The sequence below is a fragment of the Orycteropus afer genome, unplaced genomic scaffold, assembly GCF_000298275.1.
Source record: "Orycteropus afer afer isolate SDZICR_OR568_19922 unplaced genomic scaffold, OryAfe1.0 scaffold00118, whole genome shotgun sequence".
NCBI classification, from domain to species: Eukaryota; Metazoa; Chordata; class Mammalia; order Tubulidentata; family Orycteropodidae; genus Orycteropus; species Orycteropus afer.
Window position 1 is genome coordinate 6,677,236 of NW_006921705.1, and position 20,172 is coordinate 6,697,407.

The 20,172-nt window shown below is 39.3% G+C and overlaps 1 protein-coding gene across 1 annotated transcript in view; it reads right to left on the bottom strand.

Annotated features, from left to right (window-relative positions):
* Positions 1 to 14,577: 14,577 nt before the first annotated feature.
* ATAD1 (ATPase family AAA domain containing 1) overlaps positions 14,578 to 20,172 on the bottom strand; it is a 76,456-nt gene continuing 70,861 nt past the window's right edge. Inside the window, exons 8-9 of the mRNA XM_007944030.1 lie at positions 17,057 to 17,190; positions 14,578 to 14,698 (exon numbers count right to left, since the gene is read on the bottom strand). Of these exons, the coding sequence (XP_007942221.1) occupies positions 14,578 to 14,698; positions 17,057 to 17,190 (255 nt within the window). The remainder of the gene's footprint in view (positions 14,699 to 17,056; positions 17,191 to 20,172) is intronic.

Below are 20,172 nucleotides of genomic sequence, written 5' to 3' on the forward strand. Positions count from 1 at the left end.
GAAGCTACCCCTTGTAAGCCCTCTCCCTTTCTCCTCTCAGCTAACTTGATGACACCTAGTGCTAATTAAGGCACTCTGGTGGTGTAGTACCTAAGGCATTTGACTGCTACCCAGAATGTTGGCAGTTCAAACCCACCAGCCACTCCATGGAAGGAAGACTGGGCAATCTACTTCCATAAAGATTTATCGCCTCAGAAATCCAAAGGGGGTCGCTATGAGCTAGAATTGACTCGATGACAGTGAGTGAGTACCAATGAGGTCAGGAAATATGCATTTAAATACAGGAAGATATTAAGTGGTGCCGAGGGAGTATGCCACAGGGCAGTATGGAAAAATCCTGGAAAAAAGACCTAAGCAAATCATGTGGCCAGATAATAACCAAACAACTCCAAACCCACTGCCACTGAGTCCATTACAACTCCTAACAACCCTATAGGACAGAGTAGAACTTCCCCATAGGGTTTCCAAGGCTGTAACTCTTTATGGAAGCAGACTGCCTCATCTTTCTCCCATGGTGGGGCTGGTGAGTTCAAACCACCTACCTTTTGGTTAGCAGCTAAATGCTTTAATCACAGTGTTACCAGAGCTCATGGCCATATAACAGTACACTTTTTATCAGGCCATAAAAGTTTTTTCCAACCTATCTTCCCTCTAAGAAGAAACAAATGTTGGTTAGTTAAGAACAGCAGAGTCATTTTTTGCCCCCCTCATCTTCTTCCTTTCTATTATCCAACTTTTAGGTCTTGCACTAATCTTCAACATCTTCTGGAAATTTGATGTGCACCAGCTCAATCAGTCATTGTTTGTATGCCTAAAGGTTTAATGGGACAGTAGTGCAATTTTAGCTATGAGATGTTGAATACAGCTTCCCCTCATTTAAGCATTTCCCATCACTAATGTGTGTATAAATTACTAAGAATTTATTATATAAAGACTGAAAGATAAACTGCTTATTTCTTCTTCTTAGCATGAATATAGTTTGTTGGCGAAGACTAAATATTATCAGGCAACTCAAATAATACACATCTAGCAAGTGATGGAAATGACATAATAGCAACTCACTAATATGTCCTCCAAAGGACTAATTATTATTATTTTGCTTATTTTGTAATTTTATTGAAATCATTACTAAAAATAAGTAGGCCACTGGCTACAGCTTGGTCATCCTAATTTGATAAAAGAAAACCTAGACAAAATAAAAATATTTGTCTAAGGAGCTAGCAAAAAACAGGGACTGCAAGTAAGTCTTTATGAACAAGGGCTCCATTGGTTAGCAGAGAGCCTCAATCGTTTTACAATGGCTTATCTTTTTTTAACCAAGGTTACCCATCCCTAGCTCACTATCTCTCTAGACCTCCTGATGATTTGGATTCACTGCAAAAAAGACCAGTCTCAATTAGCACTCACTGCCATCCAGTGGCTAAGACACTTGCCTGCTAACCAGACGGCTGGCGGTTCAAACCGACCAGCCACTCCTCGGAAGGAAGGTTGGGCAATCCTACTTCCGTAGTGATACTGCCTCGGAAACCCAAGGAGGGGTCGCTATGAGTCAGGGCCGACTTGACGGCACACAACAACAACAACAACAGCCATCCAGTTGGATCCGACTCATAGCGACCCCTCCTTGGGTTTCTGAGGCAGCATCACTACGGAAGTAGACTGCCCAACCTTCCTTCCGAGGAGTGGCTGGTGGGTTTGAACCGCTAGCCTTCTGGTTAGCAGTCAAATGCCTTAGGCACTATGCCACCAGAGCTCCTCTCAATTAGTAAGAAATCTAAATTATAAAGTCTTTTAAATGTTATTCAGTTTTATTACCTCCCAATATGTAATACTGTGGGCACAACCTTTTCAATGCCATACCAACTTGTAATTACTAGTGTCAATAACACATTTTATTTGCTAAAGTTCTTACATATAATTCATTTCCTTCAGAAGTTTAAACCTGTCCTCTACCTCTTTTACTAAAATAATGTATGCATAAGATTTTGTAAACTAGTATTTTATACAAATTTATGAGTAAAGACAAATCCTGATTTATATTTATTCCATAAACTTGTTTTCCATAAATGGTTTAAAAGTAAAGTTCAGCTTCATGTAGGTTGAAATAATTACAGACCACTTTCCATGTAAACAATTCCAATACTGAACTGATATTTTAAGCTAGTTAAAAGATTTGGCCTCTACAAGTATATTTACCAAGAAAACCTACATTTATTGAAGAAAGTGATTCCATTAATTCCTAAAGAGAATGTATCCACCATCATATTCCCAAATCATAAAAGGAATTCTATAAATTATTAAATCTTTGGGTATTCAAGGTAAATAATCAAACAGAACGCTTACAGCACAGCCAAGGGAATAAGCAAGTGTAACAAACAGAAGCACCAGGTACATGGAAGTGTTTCTAAGACTTTCCTACTCAATGGTATGTTTCATAATGTATGCCTATTAAAAAAAAGTCAATTTTCCAAGGCCTACAACTATCAGTAGCTATAAGAATCACTTAGAAGTCCTGTAGCTATATGATGGTCAAGTCAGTAATCATGTGGCCAGACAATAACCAAAAAAAAAAAACCCTACAACTGTTTATCAAAATGAAGGCATTGCCAGTGTGTGATTAGTGTAATCTGGGGTCACTTGGAACAATCTATTTCAGCATTTCCATTGTTTGAGAGACAAGGCAATGAGCCCTATAAATGTGAGGTGACTTGGGTAAGGACACAATAACCTAGAGTCATAATCACTTTATAGCTTGCGTTTTCATATAATTCTTAAAGCAATCCCAGAAGGTACATATTATGATTCCTGTTTACAGATAAGGGAACAAGAGCCGACAGAAATTAAGAGATTTGCCAAGGCTCTGCTGTGTAGTATGTATATAAACACAGGTAGGGTTGAAACTTACAAAGTTGAAATGAACTTTGCATCAGTTAAAATACCTGCACAATTTCTTAAACAAATAATTGAGTACCAGGCCTTCTGCTTCTATTAGAATGTAAAAAGATGCAAAAGACCTTCCCTCCCAAAGTAACAAGAAAAACCGAGAAAAAATACTTCTCTCTGATACTAGCAAAGAACAGTGGATGAAAAGAATTCTTGATGAACTGACTTTGAGAGAGAAATAAGCCCTTCAGAGGTGAGCAGACTGTGTCAACAGTTACAGCACAAGGGGACTTCTGGTTTGGATATAGTACATAGGGGAGTGGGCCTAACCTTGATGGAAAGACTTTACAGGTATGAGGAGAATTCAGCCAAGTCTCAGACAAAATAGTGCACTACTAGGATGGATTGGAATCTGAAAACGTGCCACCAGCACGTGGAATTTTGCCTAGGAAATGGCAGTAGAAGAGGACTGGAGGTGTAATCTTGTGTGTTCTTATAATGACTCGACTACAGAGGCCTGTCACAACTGACTATAAAAAAAACCAAAACTCACTGCCATAGTCAATTCCAACTCATAGTGACCCCCTTGGGGTTTCCGAGGACCGCCCAGTCTTCATCCCGCGGAGTGGCTGGTGGATTTGAACCACCAACCTTCTGGTTAGCAGTCAAATGCCTTAGGCACTACACCACCAGGGCTCCTTAATGGACTATAAAGGTGAACTATAAACATCAGAACCTGTAACCCATATCCCTCCCAGCTTAAATACCACTAAGATCAAAAGGGAGGGTAGAAGGTGGGTGTGGTAGTTAAGGTTATGAGTCAACTTGGCTGGGCCTGGTTTTGAGTGCTGGGCAGCTGGATGTAGTATTCCCCATGATGAGACTGGTAATCAACTCCACGATGGAATCTACTGGAGCAGCTGCCTTAGGGATGTGGTCTGCTCCCAGTATATAAGGAGAAGCGTTAGGCATGGTCTCTAGCTTTTGGCACACTTGAGTCCTGCATACAGGCGAGTTGTTGTTCAGCAGCCTGCTGTGTTGTCTGCCAATCTTGGGACTGTTAATGGACTTGAATCAGTGGCCTGCCATGTGGTCCAGTAATATTGGGACTTCCCTTTTTACTTGTTGACTTTGGGTTTGTCAGCCTCAGCAGCCAGCAGCTGCTTAAGTGAAGAGATGCCTCAAGCTTCCATGGGCCAGGAGCAAGAGGCAGAGCTGAAGCCCAAGGTCAAGGGGCTTTCATTCACCCAGCCCCTAGAGCCTGGCACTTTGAACTCGGACTTCTAGCCTCCAAGACGGTAAGAGAGTAAACTCCTGTTTGTTAAAGCCATCCCATTTGTGGTATTTCAAGGTGGTTGGGTAAATGTAATCTAATTAAAGCCAGGGCCCGGACTCAGCATACCTAGACTCTCTACCAAACTCACTACCATCAAGTCGATTCTGACTCACAGCAACCCCCATTGGCTTTCCAAGGTGGTGAATCTTCACAGTAGATAGATTGTCCCATCTTCCTTCTGCAGATTGCCTGGTGGGTTTGAACCACCAGCCTTCTGGTTGGCAGTCAAATGCCTTAGACACTGTGCCACCAGAGCTCCTTACCTAAAGACTCTAGGAGAAATCTAAATCATCAGCCCTTCACTCTACTTTTCAGAGGAAAAGGGCTTCTACTCTGTAACTAAAACACAAAAAACAAGGCATACTTGTTTCCACTGTCCTTTTATACCCAGTACTTGGGACAAAATTAAAAAATTAAAAGTAAATAGCAGTACAAAGTGATCTGCCTAGCCAAAGGATTGGGCACTCGAGTTCGTCGCCAGCCCACCTGAGTTTACAGTCAGCATATACCTATGGCTTCATGTGACCAGCTGGGGGAGGTTTACAAATGGCCATGTACCACCTCAGCACCAGCCTGAAGCTGGCTGTAATGTTTCAGTCACACCCAGGGGTAGCTCTAAGGGTCAATGAAGGTGGGGTATCTCTATGGAAGCATCTTAAATGATACATAATACTGACCTCCCCTGGAAGAAGAGAGATACAAGAGAACATGAATGGATTCATAGAAGAGGCAAATGGTTTTAACTAAATTGGTCAGAATTGGTGGAAATTCAATTGGAGACAGGTGACAAGGAGGTGTGAGGAATGAAGGGAGAAAATGAACTGAGAATGGGGGAACGGTGTGTTGCTGTCATTGTTAGGTGCCGTCAGTTCTGACCCAAAGCAACCTCGGGTTCAACAGAACAAAACACTGCCTGGTCCTGTGCCATCCTCACAATCCTTGCGATGCTTGAGCCCATCGTCCCCGCCTCTGTGCCAATCCACCTCATTGAAGGTCTTTCCCTTTTTCTCTGACCCTCCACTTGACCAAGCATAATATCCTTCTTCGGGGACTGGGCCCTTCTGACAACATGACCATGGTGTAGTGTGAGAATATTTGTCCTGTGTTAACTTTCATTAAAAGGCTTACATTGCAGAAGATGGTCTTTATTGGCAGGATGGCTACCTAGTCTAAAAAGATACTAGTTGCTTCTACCTCAGTTTCCTTCTTTGATGTGTCATATATTTGTATACATTAATTCCCTACACTTTTCTCTTTCTTCACCCATTATTGAACAGGGCGTGCTGGTGTTGATGTAATTTACCATTTAGTTCATGAGTAGCAGAACCGGTTGTAGGACAGGATCATGAGGAGCAATGGATACCCCTCCAAGATCCTAGCCTTCAAGCTGGAAGCAACCAGGAAGACTCTGGGTTCTCTCTCTGGGGAGGGAACAGGGCTTACAGATGCACAAGGAAAAACTGCATTGTATTAGATGGAGTCTCTCGGGAAGCATAAGGAGCTCTGGGAGTGCAGAAGTTAAGGCATTCAGCTGCTAACCAAAAGGTTGGCAGCTTGAAGCCACAAGCTGCTCCACAGGAGAAAAATGAGACAGTCTGCTACCATGAAGATTTACAGCCCTGGATACCCTTTGCGGCAGCAGTTCTACCCTGTGCTAGTCATTATGTCAGAATCTACTCGATGGCAGTGGGTTTGGTTTTTTTCGTTCTTTTGGGAAGCATACCTGGGAAAAGGGTATGAATGCATGTTGTGGAGACAAAAGGGGGTGAATCATATATGATCATCTGCCTTTTCTTTTTTCCCGGTCTTATACTTTCCCAACAATGCCCAATTTCCTTTAGATGAATACTTCTCCTCCATATTTAGCCTTGATCATAAAGTAAATCTAGATATAGGCAGTCCTCAATTTATGACAGGGTTCCATTTCAATGACTCCATTAAGTCTGTTCTTATGTAAGTAGACTACCTCATTTTTTGTTTTCATGATTACTGCTTTTTATTATCAGTATCTTCATAAATCCTACCTTTGTCTTTGGAGGCTGGCATGAGAATGGTAATTTCTGTAAATTACACACTGCATCACTGTTTGCTGTACATATTACTAAAGATAAAATGTGGGGGAAAAAAAGGATGGTCCTAAGAGTGGTTTACCATACTTGAATACATCATAAGCCAAGAACTCGCTATACTTGTTATCAAACCATTTAAGCCAAAGGGGTTCCTAGAGGGTCCTTCTTACTAAACTCCAAGACTGTCAGGGGTGGTTTTGATGTGGCTTTGCACACTCACTCCTAGCGTTTAGAATCTTCAATAAAGAGATTTGAAGACAAACTGGTGTTCATAGTCCAGTGGAAGAGTTAACAGTCAAGGCTATTGAGCACTTCCTGCCAGAATACGCTGGAGCTTTTTGTTTCTAAAAGCGGGTTCTTCAGCCTCCCTTCAATCTTGTGAGCCCGACTGTATCCTTCAAATAAATCCTCGAGTTGGTGACTGTACGGCTAAATACATGACCCTCATCTCCCTCTGACATGTCTGAAAAGGCATGGTGATGATACCATGACCACCTACTTCCGAATCTTGGTCATTCTTAGAACTGCTGGAAGCTATGCACCTTCAGAATAGTGTCACACACACTATCGTATTCTAGTCTAAATTTCAAGTTTGGCATATAAATATTTGTTTCAATGTTTTGGCTCTAGTTTTACAGCTAAGCTGTAAAAGTTCACAGACCTATCTTTCACGCATTCCACCCCAGCATTAACTCTTTATGAAGTTCTGTAAGGTCAATTCTGCCACTTTATATATCAAAGCACAAAAGCTAGTATCTAAAGTGATCTTTAGCAGGTTTATAACTATAAATGTTAGACAGCCACAAATATACTTCCTGTTGTTTTTGTAATGAGATCCTATCAGCTGTATTGATTATTGTATAAAGTTTACACCAATGTTACTTAGGATGTATTCTATTTTACCCACATTGCTAATGTTTTCCCCCCGTGTTTGACCTCATTTGCATCTGGCAGCCATATTTTGTATGCCCATCAAATTTTAGTCAATTCTGTCATCGTTGTTGTTAGGTGCTGTCAAGTCAGCTCTGACTCATACTGACCCTATGTACAACAGAATGAAATACTGCCTGGTCCTGGCCATCCTCAAAATCCTTGCTATGCTTAAGCCCATTGTCCCAGCTACTGTGTCAATTCATCTTGTCGAAGGTCTTCTCTTTTCGCCAACCTTCTACTTTCTAGGGTGGGGGGAACCAAACTCATTGTCATTTAGTAGATTCTAACTCATAGTAATCTCTATTGGGTTTCCAAGGCTGTAAATCTTAATGGAAGCAGAATGTCCCATTTTTCTCCCAAGGAGTGGCTGGTAGGTTCAAACCACCAACATTCTGGTTAGCATACAAATGACTTAACCACTACACCACTCTCTACCATACATGATATCCTTTTCCAGGGACTAGTCCCTTCTGACAACATGACAAAAGGAGGTGAGACAAAGCTTGGCCATTCTCACTTCCAAGGAGCATTCTGGCTGCATTTCTTCTAAGACAGATTTGTTCATTCTTTTGCAGTCCATGGTATTCTTCCTTAACACCACAATTCAAATGCATTAACTCCTCTGCAGTCTTCCTTATTTATTGTCTACCTCTCACATTCAGAAGAAGCTACTGAAAATATCATGGCTTGGGTCTGGTGCACCTTCGTTTCCAAAGTGACATCTTTGCTCCCAAACACTTTGAGGTCTTTAGTGGCACATTTGCCCAGTGCAACACGTTGTCTGATTTCCTATTGTTCCCATGGGCACTGATTATGGATCCAAATGAAATGAAATCCTGGACAACTCCTATCTGTTCTCCATTTATTATGATGTTGCTTACTGGTCCAGTTGTGAGAACTTTTATGTTGGGTGTAATCCATACTGAAGGCTGTAGTCTTTGATCTTCATCAGCAAGTGCTTCAAGTCATCTTCACTTTCAGTAAGCAAGGTTGTTATCTCTGTATCACTACAGGTTGTTAATGTGTCTTCCTCTGATCCTGATGCTGCATTCTTCATACAGTCCAGAACAAAGCAGGTGTCAGAAAACACTGAAACTTGCTCTTGAATGGAGAGTAGTTAAAGCAAATGGAAGAAATGATGAAATAAAAGAGCTGTACAAAAGATTTCAAAGATTCTCAAAGGATTTGAGAAGACAAAGTAAAGCATTATAATGAAATGTGCAAAGACCTGGAATTGGAAAACCCTAAGAGAAGACCATGCTTGGCATTTCTCAAGTTCAAAGACCTGAAGAAAAAAATCCAAGCCTCAAATTGCAATACTGAAAGATTCTACGAGCAAAATACTGAATGATTCAAGAAGCATCAAAAGGAGAGGGAAGGAATACAGAGAGTCACGGTACAAAAAGAACTGGTTGATGTTCAACCATTTCAGGAAGCAGCATATGATCAAGAACCAACGGAAGTGAAGGAAGACATCCAAACTGCACTTAAGGCACTGGCAAAAAACAAGGCTCCAGGAAATGTCAGAATACCCAGTGAGATGTTTCAACAAACAGATGCAGTGCTGGAAGTACTCACTCATTTATGCCAAGAAATTTGGAAGACAGCTACCTAGCCAACTGAATGGAAGACGTCCATATTAGTGTTCACTGCAAAGAAAGGTGATCCAACAGAATATGGAAATTATTGAACAGTATCATTACTATCAAATATACGTAAAATTTTGCTGAAGGTAAATTTAAAAAAGTACAGCAGTACATCAAAAGGGAACTGCCAGAAATTCAAGCTGGATTCACAAAAGGACGTGGAATGAGGGATTTAATACCGCTGATGTTAGATGGAGCTTGGCTGAAAGAAGAGAATACCAAAAAGATGTATACCTGTTTCTTTTTTTTATTGACTACGCAAAGGCACTTGACTGTGTGGATAACAAATTATGGACAACATTGCAAATAACGGAAATTCCAGAAATTTAACAGTGCTCATGAGGAACCTGTACATAGACCAAGAGGCAGTCATTCAAACAGAACTAGGGGATACTGAATGGTTTAAAATCAGGAAAGATGTGTGTCAGAGTTGCAGCCTTTCACCACACTTATTCAATCTGTATACTGAGCAAATAATCCACAAAGCTCGATGTCGTAGTTCCCTAATGCTGCTGGAACAAACATACAAGTGGATGGCTTTAACAAACAGGAATTTTAATCTCTTACAGTTAGAAGGCCAAATTCAGAGTGCCAGCACTAGGGGCTGAGTGAAGGCCCCTAGACCTTGGGCTTCAGCTTTGCCTCTTATTCCAGGCCCACAGGCAGCTGTTGAGGCTGACAAACCCAAGGTTGTCAGGTAAAATGGCACAGTCCCAAGATGAGTAGGCAACATGGCAGGCCACTAGTTCAAGTCCAGGAACAGTCCCAAGAGCTGCAGACAATGTGGCAGGCCACTGGTTCAAGTTTAGGAACTGGAGATGAAGACTCAGCCAAATGCAGGATCCAAATATGCCAAAAGCTAGAGACCTTCAAAGCTTTTCCTTATATACTGGAAGCAAACCACAACCTAAAGGCAACTCCCTTTCCACTGATCAACATCTCACAGCAGATTCCACCATGAAAGTGATTACAATTTTATCATGGGGAATAACTACATCTAGCTGCCAAGCCACTCAAAACCATGGCTCTGGAAAGTTGACACACAACCTTAACTGCTACACTGGACTACAGGAAGAACTCAGTATCAGGACTGGAGGAAGTCAATTTTGTTAGGAGACCAAATTTAATAAGGCTCAAGTTCATGATTTGAACAAGATGACTTGAATTAATTTTTTCCTATATATGGTGTGGTAGTTAAATTTGTATGTCTAGGCCTGGTTGAGTGGCTGGGCAGCTGGTGGTAGTTATTCCCTATGATGAGACTGGCCATCACCTCTATGGTGGGATCTACCACAAGTAGTTGAGTAGCTGCCTTTGGGAATGTGGTATGCTTCGTGTATATAAGGAGAAGCCTTGGGGATAGTCTCCAGCTTATGGTATGCTTTGACCCTGCATGTAGTTGTGTCATTGTTCAGCAGCTTGCCGTGCTCTGCCGACCTCAGGACACAATGAACTTGAATCAATGGCCTGCCGTGTGGTTTGGTAACATTGAGACTGTGCCACTTTATTTGTCGACCTTGGGCTTGTTAGCCTCAGCAGCCAGTAGGTGCCTGAGTGAAGAGATGCCTCTAGCTTCAGTGGGCCGGCAGCAAGAGGCAGAGCTGAAGTCAAGGTCGAAGGGCTTTCACCCAGCCCCTAGAGCCTGGCACTCTGAACTTGGACTTAAAGCCTCCAAACTGAGAGAGAATAAACTTCTGTTAAGACCATCCCATTTGTGGTATATTCCTGTCAGAGTGACACTAGGTAACCAGAACATATGGTAAGAGAGCTTTTATTTCTGAGAAGATTAGAGGGCTCTGGCTTTGATGACTAAAATTCAACAAATTTAACAATGAAGGTCTTTGTAGCAGTCAGCATTCTCCATAGAAACACCACCAACAGGATATACATACAGAGAGAATTATTTTAAGGAATTGGTTTATGCAATTGCAAGGGCTGAGAAGTATGAAATTTGTAAAGCAGGTCAGCAGACTGGAAACTCAAGCTGGATTTATTATAGTCTTGAGACAGAATTCTTTCTCCTCCAAGAAACCTCAGTTTTTGCTCTTAAGACCTTCAACTAACTGGATAAGGATCCCTCATATTATTGAGGTCAATCTCCTTTTACTTAAAAGTCAACTGACTGTAAATTCTAACCACATCTACAGACTACCTCCACAGCAACATCTAGTGTTTGACCAAACAACTGGGCACCACAGACTAGCCAAGCTGACACATAAAATTAAACATCACAGGCATCTGAAAATTTCTGTCTATCCAAACGTATTAATGACTCAATGGCTTTATTTGAGGCATCCAGTTGATTCTGGAATTTTAGTTATGCAGGACTCTCAGATATCAGAATTCTATTCAGTATTTTGAATTTAAAAAGCTAAAAAAGAAATGATAAAATATTTATCATCCAATATATTTTCTTTCCAAAAAAAAAAGTAGTAACATTTGTCTACAAACATAATTCCAATAAAAAAAAAATTCCTACTGAGGTGATGCTGTCATTTTTACACAGGTAATCTAAGGCCACAGACTTCCTCATCTAGCACCAAACCTGTTAAGTCACAGCTCCTTAATAATGTGAGGTTATTATGGTCCATATAAATATTTAGATTATTCCAATCCAGCAACTAACAACAGGATGAGCTCCGGGTCTACCTGTAGGTGAAGGGGTAGAACTGGAAATGAGATAGAAAAGAGAAAGAATAAAGGAGATACCCTGAACTAACATCCATTGAGTCGATTCTTACTCATAGCAACCCCCATTGGGTTTCCATGGCTGTAAATCTTTACAGAAGCAGGTTGCCTCATCTTTCTTTCCATGGAGCAGCTGGTAGTTTTGTACCACTGACCTTTTGGTTAGCAGCCAAATGCCTTAGCCACCACACCACCAGGGCTCCTTAAAAGAGATACTAATTGATTCAAATACTGCATTATTAACCTCTATAAAAAAGGGCTTGGCATAGCTTGAGTTACATAATTTACCACAAGTCTTTGAAACAAGGCTTTTGGAGAAACTTCACTTAGGTGATCCTTTCAATCTTAATCCCTAGAATATTGGATTAAGGATTATGCAACCGTTTAAGCATGGAATGCTCAGAGTGAGCCGCATCATCAGGATACATACATCAGTGTGTCAAAATAATACTATCAATAATAATGACACCTAACATATACGGTATTTTCAATCACCTCATATGCCTGTGAAAGCTGGACAGTGAATAAGGAAGACTGAAGGACAGCTGATGCTTAAAGTACCACGGACTGCTAGAACTAACAAATCTGTCCCAGAAGAAGTGCAGCCAGTATGTCCCTGGAAATGAGAACGGCCAGACTTTGTCTCACCTCCTTTGGTCATGTTGTCAGAAAGGACCAATCCCTGGAGAAGGATATCACGCTTGGTAAAGTGGAGGGTCAGGGAAAAAGGGGAAGGCCCTCGATGAGATGGATTGACACAGTGGCTGCGACGATGGGCTCAGGTATGGCAAGGATTGTGAGGCTGGCGCACGACCAGACAGTGTTACGTTCTGTTGCACACAGGGTCAGCATGAGTCAGAGGTGACTTGACTGCACGAACAATAGGAACAACGTTTGAACATTACTATGTGTCCAGCACTATGCTGACTCCCACACATGCAGTATCATCTTATTACACAGCCCTATAAGGTGAGTGTCACCGCTGTCACTTTACAGATTCAAAGAAGTTGAGTAACTAGTAAATGGGGAGCTGGCTATAAATGGCTAATAAATGGGAAGACTGGATTTAAATGCCAGCAGTTTGACTCTAGATCTAGCATTCTTAACTGCTATCCGAAATGATCAAACCACATATGTGAAATGCATGTCCATAGCAGAAGGCTAGACTTCCTAACACTAGATTATTTAAAATCATATAATAAGTTTCGCCAATTACTTTAAGGCCTAAAGATGCCCTGATGAATCAATACTGCCCTATGAGTATTATCTCTCTAACATCATTTGATAATTAAATTCATGACCATTTTAATTATTACTATGGGATGTTCTGACTTTAAAAGATGATAAACAGGATACAAGGAGAAGCCATACATCAACTCTTATTTTCAATTAATATGCCATTATATTATAAAAAACACAGAAAATTTTAAGTAACTGAAAAAGACCGAGTAGGTGGAGAAAAATCAATAAAGAGGGACTCCTTTATTACATATTTACAAAGTAATAGTATAATATAGTTATTAAAAATGGAGATAAATTTGTTTGGTATCTTATGTTCTGCATTAGAATTTTCTATCATCTTCACAATTTTTCTTAATTTCCTTTTTGTTACCCAAAGTGTTCTCTTACAGCCTCTCTCTGCCATTTAAGGTATAACTGAAGAATAAACTGCCCAACATGTTCTAGTGAGAGACTTACTATCAAGAGAAATTAATCCAATAACTCATGAATAAAGATTAAGTTTTCAAAAAAATATGAAGAAAACAAATGAAGCCTAATTTAATCTTTCTGATGACTCAGAAGGCACCTCAAGATTGTCTCATTTCCACAGGCTGTCTTTCAAGTGTCTATAACTCTGGTTAACAGAACTTCCAACAAAAAATGTTTCATGTGGAATTCATATAGGATCAACTGACATATGAGAATTTGATGTGTACAGATGTATTTAACTAGGGCACAATTTATAATCTAAGAAAAATTAAAGTTACAATATGAGTATTTTTAAACACATTTAGTAAACAGCTACTTGTTTTAAACTATCATTTCTTTTTTGATGACCAAATTATATCTGACCATAAGTAAAGAAAATACAACTTAAAATACAAAAAATTAAAAAAAAAAAAGGTTACAAAAGAACTCAAGGCAAGATGTCACATATACGTATTGAATGACATTAAGTTTTTAAACCCATTCTTTTTAAAAGGTCTTCAATCCACCTTCAAGTCAATTTAAAATTTTAAATTCATCTCAAGGTGCTTGGATACAAATGTAAAGTTAGCACTGATCACAGGATGGCCTAACCACGTTTCAATACTGATTAACGGATAAGTATTTTCACTTGCTTATCCTGACAACCACAGAGAGTGAGTCACATCTAATTATTTGAGTCAGATATGGCTGACTCCAACTAACCAAGTACAGACAGAGAAACGCTCAACTTAAAAAAAAGGCTGAAACAAATGATAACTAGAAAATGGCTGAATCACTGTACCTTTCATACATAATCTTACATCTTAGTTTTGCTATATACTATTTGGTACTTTTGATTCAGTAGTTGGGGTAAAAAAAAGTTTCTGTATTCAAACGTATCTACAGAATGTCAATATAAAATGTGTGGATATATACATTTAATACACACATACACACACACACAAACATACTCAGGGTTCTAGAACCAGCACTTAACCACATCCCCAATTCTCACTGATGACCTATGAATCAACTGTTACTTTAAGACCAGCTTAGTTGCTATAAGGCTGCAATATATGGCTAAAGAGGTCAAATACAAGCACACATACCCAGGCTGGATTAAACTGTTCCACCTCATGATTTCTGACAAGTAGTAATACCATTTATATAACAACTATATCTCAATAACTTAGAATTCAGAGTATAAAAAAACCAGTGTCATAAACATTTCACTCCCTTACTGTTCAAAGACCACACCTCCTTTCTTTCTATCTCCACTAATAACAGGGCACAACAAACTAGATCACACTGACTGTACAAATGATCTTTACTCTTAATCTAAACAAACATGTGTTAGAACATTCTGAAATGCTGCATCCTTTGATTTCTTCATCTTTTCAATTGCCCGATGCAGGTCCTGCTGTTGCACAGGTCGAATTTCATCTTCATCGCGGCTAAAATACAAACAAACCCACCAAATATTTAGGTAACTTTAGAATACACCTCCCTAAAATGCTATTTTTGCTAAGATTTTAAAAAATAATTTTTTCCCAACTGTATAAAAGGGTGTAACAATGAAGTCTCTTTCTCATGCAAGATCCCTAAGATAACTACAATAAACAGCTTCATAAAATTTTCCAGAAATTGACTACTTATATGACTCCTAAGGACCCATGGTGATACAATGGTTAAGAACTCGGTCGCAAACCAAAGGATCAGTTGTTTTAACCTGCCCAGTCTTTTCAGGAGAAAAGACCTGGCAATCTGACCTGCTCGGTAAAGACTACAGCCTAGGAAACTCTACGGAGCAGTTTTACTCTGTCATGTATGGTCACTATGAGTCCGAATTGACTTGACAGCACAGAACAATACAAGCCAGAGGGATTTTTAAAACATATCCGTTGCCAATAGGTAGAAAGCTAAAATAGCGAGCTATAAACATTATACCTGTGGTAACTAAAATCAAATACTTCACACCAAGAATGTGAGCACAGAATATTATAACACAGCAAAAAGGTTATATAAAGGTGCATTAGTTTATACAAATGGGACTGTGTCACTCCACTCAAGAAATCAAAAGTTAATCCCTGAAAACAAATTAAAATTCTTAGCAATTAATAAAAAATCAACTAATCCAAGTCTCCCAAACTTCAATAATGTAAAAAACAGACTCCATTATGCCTCCTTTGTAATTTCCAGAGATATCCAGGAACAAAATATTCAGAGGAAAAGTGATAATAACCCCAATCTATGAAGGCACATTTTTCATATTGAAAGATTCAGGGCTTTGAGGATAGCAGAAAAGCATGTTGTTGTTGTTGTTGTTGTTATTTGCCATCAAGTCGGCCCCGACTCATAGCGACCCCTCCTTGGGTTTCCGAGGCAGTATCACTACGGAAGTAGGATTGCCCAACCTTTCTTCCGAGGAGTGGCTGGTGGGTTTGAACTGCCAGCCTTCTGGTTAGCAGTCAAGTGCCTTAGCCACTATGCTACCAGAGCTCCCAGAAAAGCATGGTATATTAAAAAATGTAATAATTTATTTAAACAGTACTTATTTATGAAACAGGAGCTCTGGTAGCATAGTGCCTAAGGCATTTGACTGCTAATCAGAAGGCTGGCTTGGTTCAAATCCACTAGCCACTCCTCAGAGGTAAGATTGGGCAATCTACTTCTGTAGTGATATCACCTCAGAAACCCAAGGTGGGGTCGTTGTGAGTCAGATCCAATTTGATAGCAGTGAGTTTGTTTTTTTTATGTATAAAATGGTTACTTCTCCTCTTGATCTCATCCACAAGAATGAAAACCTTTGGAGGGTAGATGATCTTGGCCAATGAAGTAAGAAGTACTCTTAATTTGCTCGAATCACTGAATTCATCTGATAATAAACAACTGGAGTAAACTTCTCCACAATGGAGTCCAAGAGACACTAATAATGAAGTCCAGAACCAGGGTGTACACAGCTGCTGGTTGACAGAGGTGCTTTCCTGCAAACCTGTCGATACTGAAATTAACTTTTTAGGTAAAGCCTGCTATGGCAAACACTGCAATTAAATACATCAATACAACAGGCAAATGAGGGTCATGTGGAACAAAAAGCCTCAGGGGGCGGAGGAAGGAAGAGTGAAAAAGCCAGAAGAGTTTGAGATCTCCTTCAATACAGTCCCCCCAAATAGTCATAGTTTCCTTCATTAGAAGGCTGTATTCTAGAAGGTAGTTTCGAAATGCAGTGTAGTACTGGTTTAGGGGCAAGTGGCCTTTTGGTAATTTTCTTTAAGGGCTATGGTTCATCAGGGCTTAAATGATGCCAGTTCACTACCATCTTTGTCGGAATAAGGTTGGTACAAAATTGGTTTTCCAAAACTCATCTGTTTCATGTGGAGTCTGTTACATTGAAAAAATGGTTTCTTTGCTTAGTAACTACATTATTGTTAACGTCTGGTCCCAAGATCTCCCTGTATTTACGTGTGTAAATTCTGGAAGACGATGTACTTGTTTTCATATTAAATGAAATCTAAGATGCCAAAGTAAAAAAAATCCTGTTTTCTTAGTTGAGATGGGCAAGCCTAGGTTTCTGTCCACTTCCTGTAACATACTGCATGGATAACCAGGAGAAATTCTGCTATTATTTCTTCTCCTGTGTCACAGACTGTGTCAAACTCTCATTTTTAAAACTCTCTGATTCTATGAGATTACTAACTCATATTTACCCTTTATTTCTATAAGAAGGGCTGCTACTGAAAAGCAAAATAAACAAACCCAAAAGCTCTTAAAGGTTTTGAAAAATATCACAGATCACCTCTAAATACACATACCTTTCTTCTGATGTAGAATTAACATATTCCCTGACACAGAGGAGGGCAGCATCTCGACACATCTCTTTTAAATCACTTCCTGAAAACCCATCAGTTTCCTGGGCAACTTCTAGCAGGTCTACATGCCTATCCACCTTAAATAAATAGAAAACATGCTTAAAAAACAAATATAAAATATACTGCAAAGGACACTTTCAAGTACTTATTTTTCCTTAAAGTTAAGGATGTCATAACAGTATGGGAAGTGAAACACTAAAAAACATTTTCCATTTCTGTTTTTACCATGAAAGGTTAGATATTATAAACCTAATTTTCATTGTCATAGCAGAAGTAAGTCTCACTATATACTATGGTGGGATAGAGAAGAACAAGTGTTCAACACTGTTGGATTCACGTTGGCATTTCTCAGGAAGATACGGAGTTGCTATTTTTCTATAACAAATTCAACATATTTTGAAAATAGCCCACATCAAGTCCCAAATCCTTTACAAAAAACACACCCCACTAATTCTTATGTATTAACTGTAATGTTTTATTTAAAAAAAAAAAAACAAAACTGTAATGCTTTTGTATTCTACCTCAACACTAGTTCAGCACCTCGAGTTTGGCTTCCAAACCTAATCTTATGTTACTGCTGTGCTGTCAAGTCAATTCTGACTCACAGTGACCCTGTGTGCAACAGAACAAAACACTGCCCGGTCCTGCACTGTCCTCACAATGTTTCTATGCTTAAGCCCTTGATGCAGCCACTATGTTAATCCATCTCGAGGGTCTTCCTCTTTTTGCTGATCCTCTACCAAGCATGATACCTTTTTTTCAGGGTTTGGTACGTGAGATGAAGTCTTGCCACTCTTACTTCTAAAGAGCATTCTGGTTGTGCTGCTACCAAGACTGTTTGTTCTTCTGGCAGTCCATGGTACATTCAATATTTTTCACCAAAACTATAATTCAAATACAACTTATAGTCGAGACGATTAAAGTGATCATCCTAATCATGGAACAGGCTTGGGATAATATCATCATCATACTAAATTTACAGAATAAGGGTAGAAGAGAAAATAAGCATGAAAAAATTATTTGTATCAACTACCAGGAATTAAACGTGCTGTACACTATGCTAATAGTAAGTACTTCATGTATATTATTTAATTTAATCCTGTCAGATAACTTTTCATTTTCAGATAAGAATGGTGAGACCTGGAAAGGTTAAAGAAGTTGCTCATGGTCACATCACTGCCAGCACCAGGGACTGAACACAAGTCTCGCATTTATTTTCATAGAAATAATGCAGTAGAGTTCTAGCTGTATTTTTGCCCCATGGTCAACCATTTGTCTTAGCAACATTTACTCTTCCCCAATGATTTGAAATGCTACCTTAATTAGTGACAGTGGCATAGTGCTTAAGGCATTTGACTGCTAACCAGAAGGCTGGAGGTTCAAACCCACCAGGCACTCCTCAGAAGGAAGATTGGGCAATCTACTTCTGTAGAGATACCGCCTTGGAAACCCAAGGAAGGGTTGCTATGAGTCGGGACCAACTTGACAGCAGTGAGTTTGGTTTTTGTTTTTTGGTTGTTAGGTCCTTATTTGTGAATCTGTATACTTGCTAACATTTACCTGTAATGGTTTTTTTGGGGTTGGTTTTCAAGATCAACACTTGTGGCAGCTTCACAATCATTCACAGAAATGCTCAGTGATGAATTTTTGTAGTCTATTCAGTGCCACATTTTTCGCATTTTTGTGCTTTTGTTGGTGATTTCATTGTTTAAAATGGGCCCCCCAAGCATAATGCTAAAGTGCTGTGCAGCATTTCTTAGTACAAGAAGGCTGTGATGTACCTTACAGAGAAAGTAAGTATTGTTAGATAAGCTTCATGGAGGTATGAGTTACAGTGCTGATGGTCAAATTCACTGTCAGTGAATCAACAAATATAGTAAATAAAACAAAATTAGGTATTAACAAAGCTATAAAAATGGCATGGCCAGAGACTTGGAGAAACCTAATTCTGTATTTCCCATAGGAGCAGTGATTCAGGATCTGCTAATGCACTGTTCATGGCGAATTTATAGATGATTAATGTGAATAACAAGAATTATCTGCACTAAATTTTTGTATTTGAGAAGATCCAGTGTTTAGTAAGATGACAACTCTACACGAGGACTATAAATTTGGTAGTGCCCATTCGGCAACTGTGATCTCACATTAGTTTTCTCATTTCTAACTGTGATGGTTAAATGAAGATAAAAATATATATATTCTTTGATAAAAGGGAAACAAAACCTAGAGGGTGTGCAAGCAGCAAAGATAAGCAAATAAAATGGTAAACATACAGATCAATCTGAATAAGCATTAATTACATAAACAGTAATAATCATTTAATCTGAAGTAGAGAAAGGAGAAACTAAATGCTAGATAATAAGAACATGTAAAATAGAAGGGGAAATGTACATTTAAGGCATTCTGAGGTCCTACAACTACAGTACCAGAAAAAGGGTAGAGATAATAACTTTAGACTTTAAGTATCTGTGTCAAAAGTGTAAGGATACCACTAAAGGACAGGAAGCAAATGTATAGCTTCTACGCTACAGAGGAAAGGGGGGGTGGGGAGAATATAAGAGAATACAAACAAAGGCAGAACTGGAGGGGAGAAACCATTATACATGAAAAGCACTAAACATAAGAATGAATCCAAATTTATCAGTCATTATCACAAATGCAAACAGACAAAACTAGCCTTGTGAAAGGCAAGAAGAGACTTTATAAAATACAAACAAAAAACCCCATGATATAGCTATTTGAGGCTTGTAATAGTCACACTTATGTTGAAAGACAAGAAGAAAAACATGCTCTATGTTACATTCGAAAGGAAAAAAATAAAATTGAAAGTAAAAGATTGAACGAAGATATTAAGCAACAGAAAGCTAGAATAGTTCTATTTACATTTTATCAAACAGATTTAACTCAAAGTGCATAACAGGGATGGTGGTGGTGGCTGTTATGTGCCGTCGAGTTGGCCTCAACTCATAGCGACCCCTCCTTGGGTTTCCGAGGCAGTATCACTACAGAAGTAGGATCGCCCAACCTTCCTTCCGAGGAGTGGCTGGTGGGTTTGAACC